Consider the following 20,697-nt stretch of genomic DNA (forward strand, 5'->3'; position numbering starts at 1 on the left):
TTGACCAAATTGCCCTTATGGGGAATAATGGCTAGTAATTGTTATTTGTTGACCAAAATGCCCTTACGGGGATAATTGCTAGTAAAGTATGTTATTAATACATGACACAAAAGTAATTGTTCACTCACGTATCGTATCACAATTGTACTTGTTTAAGTCACACACGATTCACAAACGAAACACGAAGCATGTTACGTGCATAGGTATTATGTGCCGAGTCTAGGGACTCGTTAAACATACCGATACTTAGAAAATCTCTTTGTTATTTAGAACGCTAGAGAGTTTCTACGACGCGCATCACTTGGTGATCTAATTCGGGATATTCTTCGCAAACAGTGAGTTCACTTACCCCACTCTTAAACTGTTTTCAACCGTTTTTCACTTGGGGGAGATAACATACTCCGATAAACGCATTTTTGAGATAAACGCATATTTAAGATTTTGTTATAAATTATATATCACTTGTAAAGACTAAGCGGCAAACGTAACATTTGAAGTCCCACACATCGAACCGGTTAATATTTAGAATAGCGAGTCACTGTTGAGTAGTACTACTGGGTTTGACAAACCCCACCCGACGCTAAGCTCAACTGGAGGTTGAGTGGGTGTAATTTTGGCTAACACTTACCGTGGTGTGGATTGACCTGGTGACGGGCACTTGATAAACAGTCAGCTTCGGTGTCGAACCACTTAGTAATACTTGTTGTATAGATTAGCTACCTATCGATATATAATTTGACATAACATTATCTGGTAACGCAAAACGCCGTAACGTGGTTACGCAAAACGCAAAACGCCGTAACGTGGTTACGCAAAACGCAAAACGCCGTAACGTGGTTACGCAAAACGCTTAAACGCCGTAACGAGGTTACGCAAAACACTTAACGTAAACGCTGAATGCAAACGCTAAACGATTTATCTTATATAACTTGTGAACTCACCAACCTTGTGTTGACACTTTTAGTATGTTATTCTCAGGTAGCCGAGGCGGGCGTGCGGTTTAGGAGCATGCATTAAATGAAAACACTTTTATTCTGCAAACTTATTTTTAACAGTTATCTTTGGTTTTAAGTCGTCCTGCGTGACGCAACTTTTGAATTAAGGTTTTTACGCTTCCGCACTTATTTGCATTTAAACGTTTTTATGGTTTGATTATAACTGATGATTCCGATTCTGCCAGTTCACACCCTCTGACGGTAAAACTCCGCGAGTGGATTTTGAGGGTGTGACAGATTGTGTGTGTAGATGTGTAACTTTATGCTTTATGCTTTAGTTACTAGTCTTCTAGATCATCTATACGCGTGATTGGGGAAACAATATATAATGATAATTATTGACATAGTAGGTTTGAGTTATATATATAAAATAGCTGTTATTGACCTTCTAGTCCAATATTAATGTGGTGATAATTAATACTATGGAGTTTATGATTTTAATGTCTAAACCTGATTTAATGGGTTGTCTCACGTTTGTGGTTTCTCGATGGTGTTCTTAGATTAATTAGGTATTGAGCTACAAAATCAGTATGGACAGCTGACTTTCCGTCGTACTGTCTTAAAACTCACACGAATATTAAGGGTAACTTTAAACACGTTTAAAATAAAAGGAATAGGAAAGTATAGTAGAGCTTTCATACGCATACACTATGCAGCTGGCTATGTTACTTTTCTAGCTAACAACCATATTTCTACAAGAGCAACCCATGCATGCATGGGATACCACCACGTGTAACACACCCTCCCCACCCACTAAACCCTCCCTCGTCCTAACTCCTAACCATCGTCACCTCGTTCTTTTCATGAAGTATTAGAAGAGGTTGGCTAGCTGTTTGTTACTTCAACCACTTGAGCCCATAACACACACACACACACTCTCTCTCTCTCTCTCTCTCTCTCTCTCTCACACATATATATATATATATATGATTGATTTCTTTTAAGAATCACTTTGAGTTTTAAGAACTTGAAGGAACTCAACGTAACATTTTTTTTGAAGGTTTTTTACACATGTGTAATACGTAAGTGTAAGTAACGTACAAAAAGTTACAGTATTTTTTTACACACTAAATCGACTTATTACACATGCGTAACTAACATTTATACTTTTGTAATCATAAAAATACTTATTCTGTCTCCTGATTAATTTTTAAATCAAATTTATTCTCAGCCACATATTCCATACTCATTTAATTAAGTGTAGGGTCCATATTGAGTTCTTAAAATTCTTATAACTAATCAATATTCTCAAAATATCTCTTATATATATATATATATATGATCAGGATCATGTTAGAACTATTTTAAAATTAAAAACTATGAGAACTATTTTAGATCACAAAAAACCTAAAAATTTAAAAAAGTTATAAAACATAAAAAACGCAAAAATGAAAAAAAGTAAAAACATCAAAATTCTTATTTATCATACCAGCTTCATAAAAAAAACGTCTCGGTTTTGATAAAGTATACACATATGTATAATATATACATATATGTACATACATGTTTTTTTATACTTACAATTTAAGGTAAATAATAATGTACATATGTGTACATTATGTAACTATAGTTTAAATGAAATTATACATATGTGTATAATACGAAATTTTTTTATATGAAACTGGAATGAAATATAAGAATTTTGGTTTTCTTTTACATTTTTAAAGTTTTTATTTTTTTTGTTTTATAATTTTTTAAATATTTTTTAGAAGTTTTTTTTGTGTCTCAAAATGGTTCTCAAAGTTCTCAATTTTTCAAAGGTTTCTCTTAGGATCAGGGGCGGATCTAGGGTGTATCCAGGGGTTGCCCGGGTTACCCCTCAACTTTCACGGCGAAGTGCAAAATTAGTGCGATTTTTTTTCTTTTTCTCGATTTTATATACTAGGTTACCCCTGAGCAAAAATTAGGTTACCTCTAAGAAGAATTTAGATGAAAACAGAGTGAAATAGCCGGATTTTTTCGTTTCATTATTTATGTTTTGTTGTCACTGAGCTCTACATAATCCTTTTGTTAGTTTGAGAGAGATGATCAACATGACCTAATACTGATATTGGGCCTTTTAAAAGTCAGGGCCCATGTCATTATAAGAAAAGAAAGTGTTAAAAAAATAATGGGCCTTTCTTGATAGATAACAAATATTTTATTTATTTGTTAAACAAAGATTTTTTTCTCATTTATTTATATTTTTATCATTTTATTCAGCTTCGTACAATAAAAGTAGTTTTTATTTACGTTTAAAGTTTGTTTAGTTTATTCTTTATTAATTTTGGAATAATCGTTTAGTTTTTCTATATTTTTTATTAATATTTTTTTATTGCTCGAAGGTTATATTTGAATAATGTAATTTATGATTCGGAGTATAAATTTATATTTTCTATGTATTTTTAACAAGTTATTTACTTATTAGTTTGATATTTGTTATTTTCAAAATATATAAAATTTATCAAGGCTTTAAATACCAGTTTGATATTAAGATAATGTGAAAAAAAGTTTAGATTTTGATGTTTGTAATACATTGTTTAGTAAAAGAAAGTAGCCGTCATACAATCGTGAATACAACATAGCTCGGGCCCTCTGATTAAAATATTATGGTTCCGTCAGGGGCAATGCGTTAAAAAAAATTAGGTTACCCCTGAATTTTTATCCTAGATCCGCCACTGCTTAGTATCCTTGCCCTATATATATATATATATATATATATATGGAGAGGATCATGAGAGAACTCCATTTTATTGAGAGAACTAGAGAACTAATAATGAAGTATTTTTAATTTAATTAAAAAAAATATTTTTCAAATTTTTTTTCTTTCATCCTTCTTATATGTTGTTATTCTTCACCACAAAAAATATAAAATAAAAAAAGTAAAAGAAAATAAAAAAAATTAACGAGTAATGCATATATGCAATACACCGACTTTTTTTATAATGCATATGTGCAATAGTGTGCATTTTGATATTTGAAATAGTGTTGAATAGCATATATATATATATAGTTGTTTGTATTGTATATTTGCAATAGTGTTATATTATATACAAAAATTAAAAAAAATCGATATAGTGCATATGCGCATTATTGTTGTATTACATATATGCAATAATGTATTTTGCATACAATTTTTAGTGTTGTATTTACATATATTCAATAGTGTGTATTAGATAACGTATTTGTGTTGTATTATACGCAATAAATCACTTTTTATATATAAAATACACATTAATGCACATAAGCATTACATCGACGTTTTTTTTTATTTTTTAAAAAAAAAATTTAATTTTTTATTTTTTTAGAAACAATATCATCTTATTAGAAGGAAGAAAGAAAAAAAAATCACAAAATAATTTTTTAAGAATAGTTAAAAATAATTCTTTACTAGTTCTCTAGTTCTCTCTTTAAGAGGAGTTCTCTCTAGATTCCACTCCTATATATATATATATATTTATATATATAGGGGAGAGTTATCGTAAAAATAAGTAGTTTCCAGGAAAACTATTAATAAATCATAGCTATTGGATCATGTTAATAAATGGTTGAGATTTAAAATTACCAATAACCGACATAGTTTCTTAGAGTTACTCTATTATCATTATAACCGACATAGTTTCTTAGAATTGTTCTTTTATTATAATTTGTAACGCCAAATGTCAAAAATTTGTTGATTCTTACCATTCTTAGGAAACTTCTTATTTTTATTTGAACCATTATATACATATATATATGAAGAGGATCAAAGGAAAACTCATTTTTAGAGAGAAAACTAAAAAAACTCATAAACAATTATTTTTAATTAAAAATAAAAAAATATTTTCAAATTTTTTTCGTCTATTCTTCTTATATTTTGTTACTCTTAACCAAAACAAAAATAAAAAAGACGTTGTAATGCACATACAATTACTATGCGATACTGTTGTATTACACATGTGTAATCATGTGCATTTTTATGTTCAATATTGTTTAATTGCAAATATTCTGTAACATCCTACTTTTGGTTATAATAATAAAATAAATTTCGTCTATTTTATAGCGGGTCGTTATCGGTTTAGATAAATAGAATACGAGTTGGGCTAGTGTTGGGTTAAATGGATGTGGGTTATGGACTTGGGTTATGAAAGAAAGAGGGAAAGACCATGGGCTTAAGCCCATGATCCATAAATATATAAACCATAATCACCACTTAATTCCTCATTTACACATATTCCATACACCACCAAACACACACTTAAGCTTTCTCTCAAGATTCTTCCTTTCTCTAAACCGAAACCAAGAAGGAAACCGAGCACCGACCCGAGGTAATGGTAGTTTAATGTTGTTTGAGCTTAAACTCGTTAGATATGGTCACGGAACGACGAGCCGACACCGTTAAACCATTTAAGTCATGAGATCCGGGTGGAATCGGGTATAAACCAAACCTAAGATGAGCTTAGGGGTCACCCTAGCTCAGATCTGGGTCGAACAGGGCGAAAAACGGTGAAAAACGAATCAAAACTCGTTTTTCCGGCGAAGGCGCCGAAAAGGCGGCGCCGGAAAGGTTAATACGAGGTAAAAGGATATCAGGGAATGTTCTGACATTCCCTGACCTAACCCTAATTCACTAATAGGAAGTTAACGAATTAGAGGTAATTCGCTAACGGGGAGTTAACGAATTAGAAGCAATTCATCAAGCGATTCGTTGAAGATAAAATAACGAACTAGCTTTTGATTCGCCATGACCATTCGTTAGAAGAAGATAACGAATTAGATGGACCGATTCGTTTCCTGGACAGGTTCGCTATGGACTGATTCGTTTAATAACCAGTTCATTAAAGAGTTCAATTAGCTACATGGACCAGTTCACTAAGATAGCTCAATTTGTTAAAAGCAATGTAGCGAACTAGAAGTTTTATGAAATGACAGAACAGTCCCTGGACTTAGAAAAAAATGAATTAATTACAAGAAAGCCCTTGAACGTTTTAACTTAGAAAATTTAATAATGATTCAAAGCTCGACCCCAGCCAGGGGCTCTGCCCCTTGGACCCCGCTAGGGGTTGCCGCCCCTAGACCGCGCTGCCAGGGGCGCTGCCCCCGGACCCCTGTCCGTTGAGGGTTATAATTAGACTAGAAACGCGATATGGGTAGTGATAGATAATTGATACGTGTCATTGTTATACAGTTAGTCGTGCACAACTGAAGAAAGGAATAACTATTAACGGTGAACGTAACCGACTTCAGGTGAGTTTCTAGCCCCATTCCTTGTTATGTTTTCGGGGCTGTGTGCATACTCGATGTGATTAGTTAATACACTTATCCTAAGTGATAAGTGTATGCCATATATGTATTATGTGAAGTGTATGAATGTTTTCTTGCCAGTTCTTGAACGATCTTCGGATATTGCATATACTGTCAGGTAATGGTTTGATGTTATAAGTATGTTGTAAGACGAAGAATGATTGATGTACGTACGTACGAAACTTACGATTATGTATATAGAAAAGTATGTTATAAAGGTATGGAAGAAAGGGTACCGGACCCTAATAATATCCGAGGATGGAGGGTACCGGACCCTAATAATATCCGAGGATGGAGGGTACCGGACCCTAATAATATCCGAGGATGAAGGGTGACCGGACCCTAATAATATCTGAGGATGGAGGGTACCGGACCCTAATAATATCCGAGGATGGAGGGTGACCGGACCCTAATAATATCCGAGGATGGAGGGTACCAGACTCTAATAATATCCGAGGTATGTAGGGAGAATGCTCTTTATAACGTAAGGTTAGTTATGATTGTGTATGATGAATGATGGACATGTTAAGTATGTAATGCGTACCTTCGGGCACGTATATGTGTATGTAAAGTAAGTCTTGTGATTAACTAGAACTCACTCAACGTAGCTGACTTTTAGTATGCACGCAGGCAAATAGGTTGAGGCAGCTCTCGTGTTTGAAGACACATGGCATGGAATCGAAGATACTGGCATCTCGAAGAAATGTTTTGATGTTTTAAAGACTATGTTTTGTTTTAAATGACTATGAATGTTTTATAAGACAAGATTTGAAGGTTATGTAAAATATTATGATTGAAGTTTTATATTCCGCGTAAAGTTTTAATTAACTCTGATTTGTAGAACTGTGTTTATGAGTAAATCCAACACCAAAGTAGGGCTACCGGTAACGGGGCCTTACAAGTTAGTATCAGAGCAAAGTTCCACAGATTTAAGCATCCTAAATGCTTAGACTCGAACAGAGAATGAGATTAAAGTAAGAAAAGAAAGAAGATGCCAGTTCAAGATAGCCATGTGTCATTCAAGCAAGCTTAGTAAAGGTAAAGTGTATGGTTAAATATGTATGTTAATACTAGTTTAATTGCTAAAGAAAGGATATATGAATTTTAGGGATAAGAATAATTGCTTGTTCGATTGATTAACTGTTTAGAGTAGAAGCAGCACAAATAGACTCATAAGAGAAAGTGTATAGGACACGGAAAGTAACGTGATCAGCTAATCACAGCTAATCACAGCTGACCACTGTTATTACCTGTTAGCCTTACTATCCTTGTACTAAATGGTTCCTTAACTGATGACGTTTGTGTTTCCTTATAGAATACGAATGGCTGGAGCAAGGAAAGTTGCTGGAAAAGGAGGACGTACGGGACGTCGTGGTAGGCCACGCGCTGTCCGAGAACCGTCAGTAGAAGCAGCTAGTGGAAATGCAGCCGGTGGAAATCTGAGTACCAACGCTGAGGGAGAAGGAAGTGCAGCCGGTGGAAAGCCGAGTAACAACGAAGGAGATCAACTGGACCCCGCAATTCAAACTGCCATCGCTCAAGCGGTAGCAGCTGCTGTGAAAAACATGAATCCCGAAAAGTCAGCTGGGGGCGGTGAAGGAACCGCTGAAAGAGCGGAAGATGGTGGTAGGAAAGGTGATGATGGAGAGAGGGAGGCTTCGAGTGTGGTAAGGTCTGTGAAGGTTGATGATAGGAAGAGGGGCCGAGGCGGTTACAACTATAAGTCCTTCAAGGGTTGTGACCCGCCGAAGCTGACTGGTTTGGGAGATGCAATCGCTACCCTTCAATGGATAACCACTATGGATAAAATTATCCGCATTAGCGAGTGTCGTCCCGATCAAGCTGTCGGTTATGCCACCCAATCGTTTGAAGAGGAGGCGATGTATTGGTGGGCAGTATGGAGCAGAGGAAGACTCGAGACGAGATCAAGGCTATGAGGTGGGAGGATCTGAAAGAACTGGTTATAAAGAAATTATGTGCTGACGCCGAGGTGGAGAGGGCGGAGATGAATTTTCTGAATTTGAAAGCTGGGACGATGACACATCGTGAGTACACCATAGAGTTCAACTGAATGTCTAGGTTGGTACCCGATATGGTCAACACTGAGGCTAAAAGGATCAAGTGCTATATGAGGGGATTGCCACAGAGAGTCCGTACACTAGTCAGAACGAGTAAACCTGCTACCTTTGACTCTGCTGTCGAGCTCGCAGAAATGGTTTATCATGTCAAACGACCGAGTACTCAGTTATGGAACTCTAAGAACAAGAAACAGAAGGTGTGGGAGAGAAAGACATGCAAGACGTGTGGGAAAGTTCACGGTGGCGAGTGCAAGTGGGGTACTGGTTCAGATGTTTGTCACAAATGTGGAAAGGCTCATGGTGGAGAGTGTAGGCTTGGGAAAAATGCCTGTTATAAGTGTGAAAAGGTGGGGCATTATGCTAATGATTGTGATGCAAAGCCCGCATGCTACAAGTGTGGTAAGACGCCGATCAAGCTAGGCCAAGGACTAGAGCCTACATGCTGACTCAGGAGCAGGCCAATCATATTCCGGATGTTGTGACTGATACGTTTTTAGTAAACGGTATTTCTGCTTCAGTATTATTTGATTCGGGTGCAAATAAAAGTTTCGTAGATACACCGTTTAGTAAATTAGCTAAAATGAAATGTTGCCGAGTGTCTGAAACCCTAATGGTAGAAATTGCTAGTGATACTTCGGTTAAAATAATGAGAATGGTTAAGGACTATACGATAGAATTAGAGGGACATGAGTTTCCTGTTACTTTGCATGTTATGACCTTAGGAGGGTTCGATGTGGTTTTGGGAATGGATTGGTTGTCCGAGTATGAAGCTCAGATAGTGTGTAAGAGTAGGATAATAAGGTTAAAATCCTTGGATGGTAGTGCGGTGACGGTTTATGGTGATAACGAAAGTTCTGGGCTTAACGTCATTTCGATGATAAAAGCAGAGGGTGGTTTGTTAAGGCGAGGGTGCGGTGCCTACCTGGCGTATGTTGTCAACGCTACGGCCGAGATGAAAGAAATGAAAGATGTTCCTATCGTGCGCGATTACCCAGAGGTATTCCCAGAGGATCTTCTGAGGTTGCCACTGGAGCGAGAGATAGAATTTCAGATAGATTTAATACCAGGAGCCCAACACGTCGCGAAAGCGCCTTACCGTCTAGCGTCGTCCGAGATGAAGGAATTGATGTCCCAACTGCAAGAACTCCTCGAAAAAGGTTTTATTAGACCCAGTGTTTCCCCGTGGGGCGCACTGGTGTTATTTGTCAAGAAGAAGGATGGAAGTATGAGAATGTGCATAGACTATCGTGAGTTGAATAAGCTTACGGTAAAGAACAGATATCCTTTGCCAAGGATTGATGATCTGTTCGACCAACTGCAAGGTTCAAGTTGGTTCTCACGAATAGATCTTAGATCAGGCTATCATCAGTTGAAGGTGAAGGAGGCAGGCATCCCTAAGACGGCGTTCCGAACGCGGTATGGACACTACGAGTTCTTCGTGATGTCATTCGGTCTAACAAATGCTCCTGCAGCATTTATGGACATGATGAATAGGGTGTGTCGGCCAATGTCGGATAAGTCAATTATTGTCTTCATCGACGATATATTGATTTATTCAAAGAGCGAGTCTGATCATGCTGAGCATCTGAAAGAGGTATTGGAGACTCTGAAGAAAGAGAAGTTGTATGCTAAGTTTTCAAAATGCGCATTCTGGTTGCAAGAAGTGCAATTTTTAGGTCACGTGATCAATCCTGAAGGGATTTCCATGGACCCAGCTAAGATTGAAGCGATAAAGAATTGGAAGACTCCACAAAATCCGACTGATATACGAAGCTTCTTAGGGTTAGCCAGCTACTATAGGAGATTCATCGAAGGTTTCTCCAAGATAGCCGCACCATTGACCGGTATGACCCGAAAGTCGGTAGTATTCAGTTGGGGTAAGTTTCAGGAAGAAGCTTTTGAGGAGTTGAAGAAAAGACTCACACAAGCTCCAATCCTTACTCTACCCGATGGTGATGAGGATTTGGTTGTTTGTGCAGATGCCTCGCATCAAGGGTTGGGTTGCGTGTTGATGCAACGAGGGAAGGTTATAGCATATTCATCCAGACAGTTGAAGGTTCATGAGAGTACTTATCCGATGCATGATTTAGAGCTAGCAGCTGTAGTGCATGCCTTAAAGATATGGAGGCATTACCTGTATGGTACTAAGTGTACTATTTATACGGATCATAAAGTTTAAAGTATTTCTTCGAACAGAAAGAGCTCAACATGAGACAGAGGAGGTGGTTGGAGTTGATTAAGGATTACGACTGCGACATTAAGTACTACCCTGGTAAAGCTAATGTGGTCGCCGACGCGCTAAGTCGTAAGAACGAGGAAGTCATTGCAATAGTGAAGTCATACCAGTTGATTATGAATTCAAGTCTCTTTGAAGAAATCATCAAAGTGCAGTCAGAGGTGTTAGTAGATGAATGGTTAGTGAAGAAAGAAAGAATTTGCGGCCAACAGGATGAGTTGATAGAAAACACGCATGGAGTGAAGACTAGGTTTGACCGTATGTGGATTCCACGCCATGGAGATCTCAGAGGTCGAATCTTAGATGAAGCTCATAAGTCAAGATATTCGATCCATCCAGGAACTACTAAGATGTACCAAGACTTGAAAAGAGACTATTGGTGGCCAGGAATGAAGAATGATATAGTAGGTTATGTCAATAAGTGCCTAACTTGTTTACAATTCAAAGCCGAACATCAGAAACCTTATGGAAAGATGCAACCACTTGAGATACCCGAATGGAAATGGGAACACATCACTATTGATTTCATAACTAAGATACCCCGTACAGCTAAGCGTCATGATACCATCTGGGTGATTGTGGATCGTTTGACCAAGAGCGCTCACTTTCTGCCCATACGAGAGGCTTTCTCGTCAGAAACTTTAGCAAGCTTGTTCATCAAAGAGTTTGTATCTAAGCATGGTGTACCATTATCGATCCTGTCTGATAGAGATACTCGATTTACTTTGAGGTTTCGGAAGAGGTTCCATGAAGCCATGGGAACAAGATTGAACATCAGTACGGCGTATCATCCTCAAACAGATGGACAGTCTGAAAGGACGATCCAAAACCTTGAGGATATGCTACGTGCTGGCGTTCTAGACTTTGGAGGAAGTTGGGATGATCATCTACATCTAGCAGAGTTCTCCTATAACAACAGCTACCATTCAAGTATCGGTATGCCACCGTTTGAGATGCTCTACGGTAGACAATGTAGAACCCCGGTATGTTGGGGAGAGATTGGTCAAAAGGAGATGGGAAGTTTGGAAGTGGTTCAAGAAACATCTTCAAAGTTCGATCAGATTAAAACAAGAATGAAAGCTGATCAAGACAGACAAAAGTCTTATGCTGATAAGCGGCGACGATAGATTGAGTTTAATGCTGGTGACAATGTGATGCTTAAGGTCTCGACTTGGAAAGGAATTATCCGTTTTAGGAAGAGGGGAAAGTTGAGTCTGAGGTACATTGGACCGTTTAAGATTATATATCGTGTAGGTGAAGTGGCTTATAAGCTGGATTTGCCCGAGGAGTTAGAAGGAATTCATCCAACCTTCCATGTCTCTCATCTGAGAAAGTGTCTTGCTGATGACATGTCGCACGTGCCATTGATGGACATTGAGGTGGATGAACAGTTGAACTATATTGAACAACCGATCGAGATAGTTGACCGCAAGGAGAAGAAACTTCGTCACAAGGTTATACCTTTAGTGAAAGTGATATGGAAGCATCGCAAGGGATCGGACGCTACTTGGGAAGCTGAGGATGAGATGCGCAAGTTTTACCCGAATTTGTTAATGTAATAGTTAGGTTTTGGTGATGAAACCTCTTTAAGGAGGGAAGACTTGTAACATCCTACTTTTGGTTATAATAATAAAAAAAAATTTAGTTTATTTTATAGTGGGTCGTTATCGGTTTAGATAAATAGAATACGAGTTGGGCTAGTGTTGGGTTAAATGGATGTGGGTTATGGACTTGGTTATGAAAGAAAGAGGGAAAGACCATGGGCTTAAGCCCATGATCCATAAATATATAAACCATAATCACCACTTAATTCCTCATTTACACATATTCCATACACCACCAAACACACACTTAAGTTTTCTCTCTAGATTCTTCCTTTCTCTAAACCGAAACCAAGAAGGAAACCGAGCACCGACCCGAGGTAATGGTAGTTTAATGTTGTTTGTGCTTAAACTCGTTAGATATGGTCAGGAAACGACAAGCCGACACCGTTAAACCGTTTAAGTGACGAGATCCGGGTGGAATCGGGTATAAACCGAACCTTAGATGAGCTTAGGGGTCACCCTAGCTCAGATCTGGATCGAACGTGGCGAAAAACGGTGAAAACGAGTCAAAACTTGTTTTTCCGGCGAAATCGCGTTTTTCCGGCGACGGCGCCGGAAAAGTTAATACGAGGTAAAAGGATGTCAGGGAATGTTCTGACATTCCCTGACCTAACCCTAATTCGCTAACAGGAAGTTAACGAATTAGAGGTAATTCGCTAACGGGGAGTTAACGAATTAGAAGCAATTCGTCAAGCGATTCGTTGAGGATAAAATAACGAACTAGCTTCTGATTCGCCATGACCATTCGTTAGAAGAAGATAACGAATTAGATGGACCGATTCGTTACCTGGACTGGTTCGCTATGAACTGATTCGTTTAATAACCAGTTCGTTAAAGGGTTCAATTCGCTACATGGACCAGTTCGCTAAGATAGATCAATTCGTTAAAAGCAATGTAGTGAACTAGAAGTTTTATGAAATGACAGAACAGTCCCTGGACTTAGAAAAGAATGAATTAATTACAAGAAAGCCCTTGAACGTTTTAAGTTAGCAAATTTAATAATGATTCAAAACTCTAATGAAAATGTGTTAAGACAGTTAATGGAAATAAAATTTTTCCAAGCTGACCTGGCAGCTCGACCCCAGCCAGGGGCTCTGCCCCTTGGACCCTGCTAGGGGTTGCCGCCCCTAGACCGCGCTGCCAGGGGCGCTGCCCCCGGACCCCCATCCATTGAGGGTTATAATTAGACTAGAAACGCGATGTGGGTAGTGATAGATAATTGATACGTGTCATTATTATACAGTTAGTCGTGCACAACTGAAGAAAGGAATAACTATTAACGGTGAACGTACCCAACTTCAGGTGAGTTTCTAGCCCATTCCTTGTCATGTTTTCGGGGCTGTGTGCATACTCGATGTGATTAGTTAATACACTTATCCTAAGTGATAAGTGTATGCCATATATGTATTATGTGAAGTGTATGAATGTTTTCTTGACGGTACATGAACGATCTTCGGATATTGCATGTATTGTCAGGTAACGGTTTGATGTTATAAGTATGTTGTAAGACGAAGAATGATTGATGTATGTACGTACAAAACTTATGATTATGTATATAGAAACGTATGTTATAAAGGTATGGAAGAAAGGGTACTGGACCCTAATAATATCCGAGGATGGAGGGTACCGGACCCTAATAATATCCGAGGATGGAGGGTACAGGACCCTAATAATATCCGAGGATGAAGGGTGACCGGACCCTAATAATATCCGAGGATGGAGGGTACCGGACCCTAACAATATCCGAGGTATGTAGGGCGAATGCTCTTTAATGTATGGTTAGTTATGATTGTGTATGATGAATGATGGACAGGTTAAGTATTTAATGCGTACCTTCGGGCACATATATGTGTGTGTAAAGTAAGTCTTGTGATTAACTAGAACTCACTCAGCGTAGCTGACTTTTAGTATGCACGCAGGCAAATAGGTTGAGGCAGCTCGCGTGATTGAAGACACATGGCATGGAATCGAAGATACTGGCATCTCGAAGAAATGTTGTGAAGTTTTAAAGACTATGTTTTGTTTTAAATGACTATGAATGTTTTATAAGACAAGATTTGAAGGTTATTTAAAATATTATGGTTGAAGTTTTATATTCCGCGTAAAGTTTTAATTAACTCTGATTTGTAGAACTGTGTTTATGAGTAAATCCAACATCAAAGTAGGGCTACCGGTAACGGGACCTTACATATTCAATATTTGTGTATTGTATATGTGCAGTAGTATTGTATTATATGCCAAACAATATATATAATAAAAGTCAATGTACTGCACATGTGCATTAATGTTGTATTACACATACGTACTTATGCGTATTCGTTGTGTTGTAACATTCTACTTTTGATAGTAATAAATATAAGAATTCTGTTTACTTAATGGTGTGTTATTATTTAGTTAAGTTAAATAAAAATAATAATGTGTGGGCTTGGATAATAAAATATGGAATAAGGGTTGGTTATGGGCCTTTGATCCATGGGATTAGGGTATATAAACACCCTTAAACCTCCCTAAAACCCTCATTTCACCAACTTTGCCTCCCTGCAGATTCAAAAACACACACAAACACTCTCATTATTTCGAGCCAACATCCTAGCTGAAGAAAGGTTGGATTTCGTGTTCAAGCATCATTGAACAACAAGAAATCCGTCTAAGATAACGTGTTGGTCCAGATCCGAACCAAACCAAAACCCTAAAAGGTACGTTTTAAAGATGTAAAGATTTAGTTTTAAGTATCTGTTTGCTTTAAGATTTGATACTATGGCAAATCGGGCCTTGTGATGCAAGAAATATGTAAACTTGAACCTAAATAAGATGTTACGAATGAGCGGGACAAACGAGTGATGTTTGGGCCGTGTTAGAATCAGAAAAATGAAGCTGTTATGGCCCGTAACTCGTTTTATCAGTAGCACGGGCATAACGGGATGTAAGGATATGATTAGGAATGGAAATATACGAGAAACCATGTTTTAATCGACAACTGGAGAAACTCGATTCGTTTGGAAAAGGAATCGAATCGAACTGGAAACGATTCGAATCAAATTGGAAGAACGAATCGAATTGAATTTAATTTGATTCGATTGGTTTGAAAACTCGATTTCATTGGTTTGAAAACTCGATTCAATTGGTTTGAAAAATCGATTCGATTGGTCTGAAAACTGTTCGGACAAATCAAGCCATGAGTATCTACAGAGAAGCAATATTCTGAGATGCTGGGGTAATCTTCATCATCCTCTACTTCTTCAACTGCTCGGGTGTTTTGATTATTGAATTTGGAATACGGCTTCGAGTTGTTGTTTCTGTACGAGGATCCTTTATTCTTGTCAGGGGATTCTTGCTTCGTTTGAGCCCCTAATCGTTCTTGGATTTTTTAGTCATCTTCCAGCCGTATGAATCTTAGTGCTCTGTTTCTGACTTCATCTAAAGTCCTGCAAGGAGTCATCACAAGATCATCATAAAAGGCGAAGCTCCTTTGAAGTCCCATCTTGAAGGCTTCAACAGCCGTAGCCATATCAAGATTAGGGATTTCAAGGGCTCCCCTACCAAACCTCGTAACAAAATCCCTAAGGGGTTCATCAGAAGGTTAGACAACTCGGTATAAATCACTAGTTAACTTTTTAAATTTCCTACTACAAGAAAATTGACTGTTGAACAAGTTAACTAAATGAGAAAATGAAGTAATAGAGTAAGGAGGGAGATTTGGCAGCCATTTGAGTGTGGATCCTGTTAGTGTGGATCCGAAACCCTTGCATAGACAAGCCTCCTTGAGTCTTTCAGGAATTGGGTTTATCTCCATTCTTTCTCTGTATTGAGCCACATGCTCTTCTGTATCAGTTGTCCATCGTACACCTTCATGTTGGGGGGTCTGAAATCGCTTTGGGATTTCAGCATCACAAATAGGTGGAGCAAATCTGGATAGCTTGTGGCTCCCTTCTGGAATTTTAGGGATCGGTAGGACCACCCCTGGCACGCTGGATATCATATCCTTAAGCTTATGCAATTCCTTAGCCATATCTTGGTTGATTCCTGCACCCTACATAGGACCAAGATTAGCATATAAGGATATAGAGTTATAGGTGTTACCTCTTTGTTGCGTGAATGTTGGCATCCCAGAAGAATAGCTAAGGTAGGAAGCTTCTGCTACAGGGGTTGGTTCACCAGAAGCAATGGTCTACATGGGGATAATATCTTCTTCATGGACTTCCGAAGATCTCTGATGCTGAATTCCGAAGGATCCTTGATTCTTGAGGAAGGATCCTTATGGCTGAGAGTTGTAGGATCCTTGATAGCATACCCCAGAGGATCCTGGTTGAAGGAATGATGATCCTTGATGAAATTTATAGGATTGTAAGGCCCTGTTACCGGTAGCCCTACTTTGGTGTTGGACTTACTCATAAACACAGTTCTAAATATCAGAGTTAATTAAAACTTTACGCGGAATTTAAAACTTCAACCATAACATTTTACATAACCTTCAAATCTTGTCTTACAAAACATTCATAGTCATTTAAAACAAAACATAGTCTTTAAAACATCACAACATTTCTTCGAGATGCCAGTATCTTCGAGTCCATGCCATGTGTCTTCAATCACGCGAGCTGCCTCAACCTGTTTGTCTGCGTGCATATAAAAGTCAGCTACGCTAATTGAGTTATAGTTAATCACATAACTTACTTTACATACACATATACGTGCCCCTAGGTACGCATTACATACTTAACCTGTCCATCAGTCCTCCATATACATCCATAACTAACCTTACATTATAAAGAGCATTCGCCATACATACCTCGGATATTTTTAGGGTCCGATACCCTCCATCCTCAAATATTATTAGGGTCCGGTACCCTCCATCCTTGGATATTATTAGGGTCCGGTCATCCTCCATCCTCGGATATTATTAGGTTCCGGTTCGCCCTTTCTTCCATACCTCCATAGCATACTTTTATGTATACATAATCGTAAGACTCACACGTACGTACATCATTCATTCTTCATCTTACAACATACATATAAGATCAAACCATTACCTGGCAGTACATGCAATATCCGAAGATCGTTCATGTACCGACAAGAAATCATTCATACATTTCACATAATACATATATAGCATACACTTATCACTTAGGATAAGTGTATTAACTAATCACATCGAGTATGCACACAGCCCCGAAAACATAACAAGGAATGGGCTAGAAACTCACCTGAACTCGATTACGTTCGCCGTTAATTGTAATTCCTTTCCTTAGCTGTGCACGACTAACTATATAACAATTACACGTATCAATTATCTATCGCTACCCATAACGTGTCTCTAGTTTATTTATAACCCTCAACGAACGGGGGTCCGGGGGCAGCTCCCCTGGCAGCAGGGTTCTAGGGGCGGAAGCCCCTAGCGGGGTCCAAGGGGCAGAGCCCCTGGCTGGGGTTAAGCTGTCTTAACACATTTTCCATTAGGATTTTTAATTTATTTCCTAATTCGTCTCATTCCTCATAACGAATTAAGTCTGATTCGCTATCTGATTCATTACCTTGTATTTATGAGCGGACATAAATGTTAAGCCAATATACCTGTTAAGCGAACTTAACTTAAGCGAACTTAACCTAAGCGAACTTCACATTCATCGAACTTAACATTCAGCGAACTTAGCATTAAACAAACTTATCATCAGGCGAACTTGTATGAGGCGAACTTATGTGTACGCGAACATAATAATAGGAGAACTTATATGTTAAGCGAACATATCAGTGGGCGAACTTAGCTGAAGGCGAACTTGAATGGCGAAGTTACCCAGTAGCAGCTACGGGTTTGGTTACAGCCACTCGTTCCAATCCTATCGCCTCGTTTTAGCTCGTATTTGACCCATCCATAACCCCGACACCTTATAAAGGTTTGATATAACCCGTATTCACTTCCTCAAACGTCCCCGACTCGATACTTAACCCGTTTATAACATAAAGCATGAACCTTTAAGGCTAAATGTTTAATACTAGATCTATGGTTTATTTTAGACGAGCCGCACCTATTTGCAGGTCCTTTAAGTTCGTTTTAGCATCAAGTTTACAACTTTATGTTTCATTTACACCCGATCTATTCTCGTTCTAAGTTTCAAGGCTAAAAGTTTATAAAAACGTAAACTTTAGGGTAAAAGACATACCTTTAGGTGTTTTAAGGTTACGGTTTAGCTTGGTTATGAGCTTTAGGTCTTGTATATATCATGTATAATGAGGATCTATCAAGAATCAATGTTTGTTTGGCTCGGATCTTACTCCTCTCTCTCGGCCATATATATAGTGTAGGTGTGTGGGTTTTTTTGAGTGTGTAGAGAATAAGATGGATAGAAATAAGGATTTTGGGTTTTAGGGTGGTTTAAGGGAGTATTTATACTCCTAAGGCCCATGGACCCTAATCCCATATCATCTATAATCCCATCTTTATTAATTTAAGTCCATGATCTTTTCTTTACTAATTATTAACGCGAAATTACTAAACGTAACTTTCTTTATTTAATACTAAAATATTTAGGATGTTACAAGGATCCTTGAGTCTGCTGACCCATTAATCCTGACTGGGGATAGGTGATCCTTGTTAAAAAGTCGAGGACCCTTGAACCTATTGGCCTATGGATCCATGATTAAGGATGGATGATCCGGAGTGAAAGATCGAGGATCCTTGAGCTTGTTGACCCATGGATCCCTGCTGAAGGATAGATGATCCTTGCGTGAACTGAGCCAAGGATCCTGAAGTGATGAAATCCAGCATCCTAGGCACCAAGGGAGTCTGATCCTCCGCTGGCCTCTTAGTCCTCTTGAGGTCTTCTATCTCCCGAAGGATCCTTTGATTAGCCTTGTTTTTTTGCTCTATGTATACTTTAACCTATGAAAACATAGCAGAAACATCATTGTTGGTATTAACCACCGAAGTGGCAGCAGTGGTTTTCGAGCTCTGGAAGACTGGTAGTTGCGTCTTGTTTCCAGCAGCAACATCCCGTGGTGCTCCCGTGATTGGAGGAGGCATCGGCGGCAAAGTTCTTGATGAGAGAGGAACCGAAGATGGCATGGTTGATGAAGCAGAGGTTGATTGAGAGGCCATTGATGGTGATATAGGTATGAAAAATTGAAATTTGATAGGAAATAATCTGGATTATAACACCAATTGCCCCACGGTGGGCGCCAAATTGTTTTGGTCAAAAATCAACTAACGATCCAGCAACCAAATCCGTAATTGTGAGGTTTAGTGCTACGATAATAATAATGATTATATGAACGAAATAAGGATGAACACCGTGATTTGTTGCAAGAAAAAACCCCTTGATCTTGATTAGATCAAAGGAAAAAAACCCCTGGAGATGACAAATCGTCTATCACCACTTTATTAATGTCAAAATAGGGTTACAAAGGTGGAGTTTATGATCAACGAATACAATGAAGCTAAGTGTGTGTTGTTACAGAGAATTATGAGCTAATGTATGCGAGTGTAAGCTAATCAATGCGTGTCCACCTAGTTGATCATAACTCATTTATATACAAAATCACAACTAACTATCTTTCCTATAATTACGCCATCTTCCCCACTAGCCGTTCCATATCTTTTGACCACGTGCGGGAGTCGTCCAATAGCCAAAAATAGGATGACCAAGTCGTCCAGCCGTTATACCTATTAAACACAACACCACTCAAACACAATCATTAGTAAACAAATAATACCAAGGATCCTTGACCCTTTAAAACCTGGAACATATCACAAGGATAATTGATCCATAAAGTATTCAAGGATAGAGGATCCTCAGCATAATTTCTATGCCCTAACAGGTTATACGGGCGCATATGTTTGGGCGCATATGATGTTAGCGTATAAGTGTGTGTGTCCATATAAGTATGTATGCGTATAAGTATATACGCAGTATAAGTCTAAGTAGCGCATAAGTAGAAGAGTCCGTATAAGTATTTGTATAACGTATATGTATGTAACGTGTATGTATGTAGCGTGTATGTATGCATGCACCGTGTATGTATATAAGCGTATATGTATATATGTAGCGTATATGTATGCATTCATCGTGTATGTATATAAACGTATATGTATATATGTAGCGTATATGTATGCATGCACCGTGTATGTATATAAACGTATATGTATGCATGGGTGTATATGTATGTGGGCGTATATGTATGTATGCCCGTATATGTATATATAAAACGTATATGTAAGACTTACGCGCTAGACGACTTATATTCTGGATGACTTACACGCCAATAAAAGACTTACACTTTAAAATGAGTTTCCAAATAAATGAAAGATAAACAGCGTATACATACGTAAACGATAGATATGAACTTATACGATATATGAACTAAAGATAACTACTTAATTAATTAATAAGGAAAGGTAACGTTTATAAAATGGGAAGTATAATATAATTAGGAGTAGTTAAGCGATGCTTGTTAATTGATACACAGTTAGCCGTGCACAACTCAAGAAGGGCATTACCATAAAGTCAAAAAGGAATCATTTATAGGTGAGT

The 20,697-nt window shown here is 38.1% G+C and overlaps 1 protein-coding gene across 1 annotated transcript in view; it reads left to right on the forward strand.

The window, feature by feature from the left end:
- LOC143543846 (putative indole-3-pyruvate monooxygenase YUCCA7) overlaps window positions 1–20,697 on the forward strand; it is an 81,847-nt gene that overhangs the window by 23,526 nt on the left and 37,624 nt on the right. The window contains exon 7 of the mRNA XM_077036078.1: window positions 7,715–7,924. Coding sequence (XP_076892193.1) covers window positions 7,715–7,924 — 210 coding nt within the window. The remainder of the gene's footprint in view (window positions 1–7,714; window positions 7,925–20,697) is intronic.

The sequence above is a fragment of the Bidens hawaiensis genome, unplaced genomic scaffold (genome assembly GCF_021521415.1).
Source record: "Bidens hawaiensis isolate Kalapana, Puna unplaced genomic scaffold, B.hawaiensis_p1.1 tig00000888_1, whole genome shotgun sequence".
NCBI lineage: Eukaryota > Viridiplantae > Streptophyta > Magnoliopsida > Asterales > Asteraceae > Bidens > Bidens hawaiensis.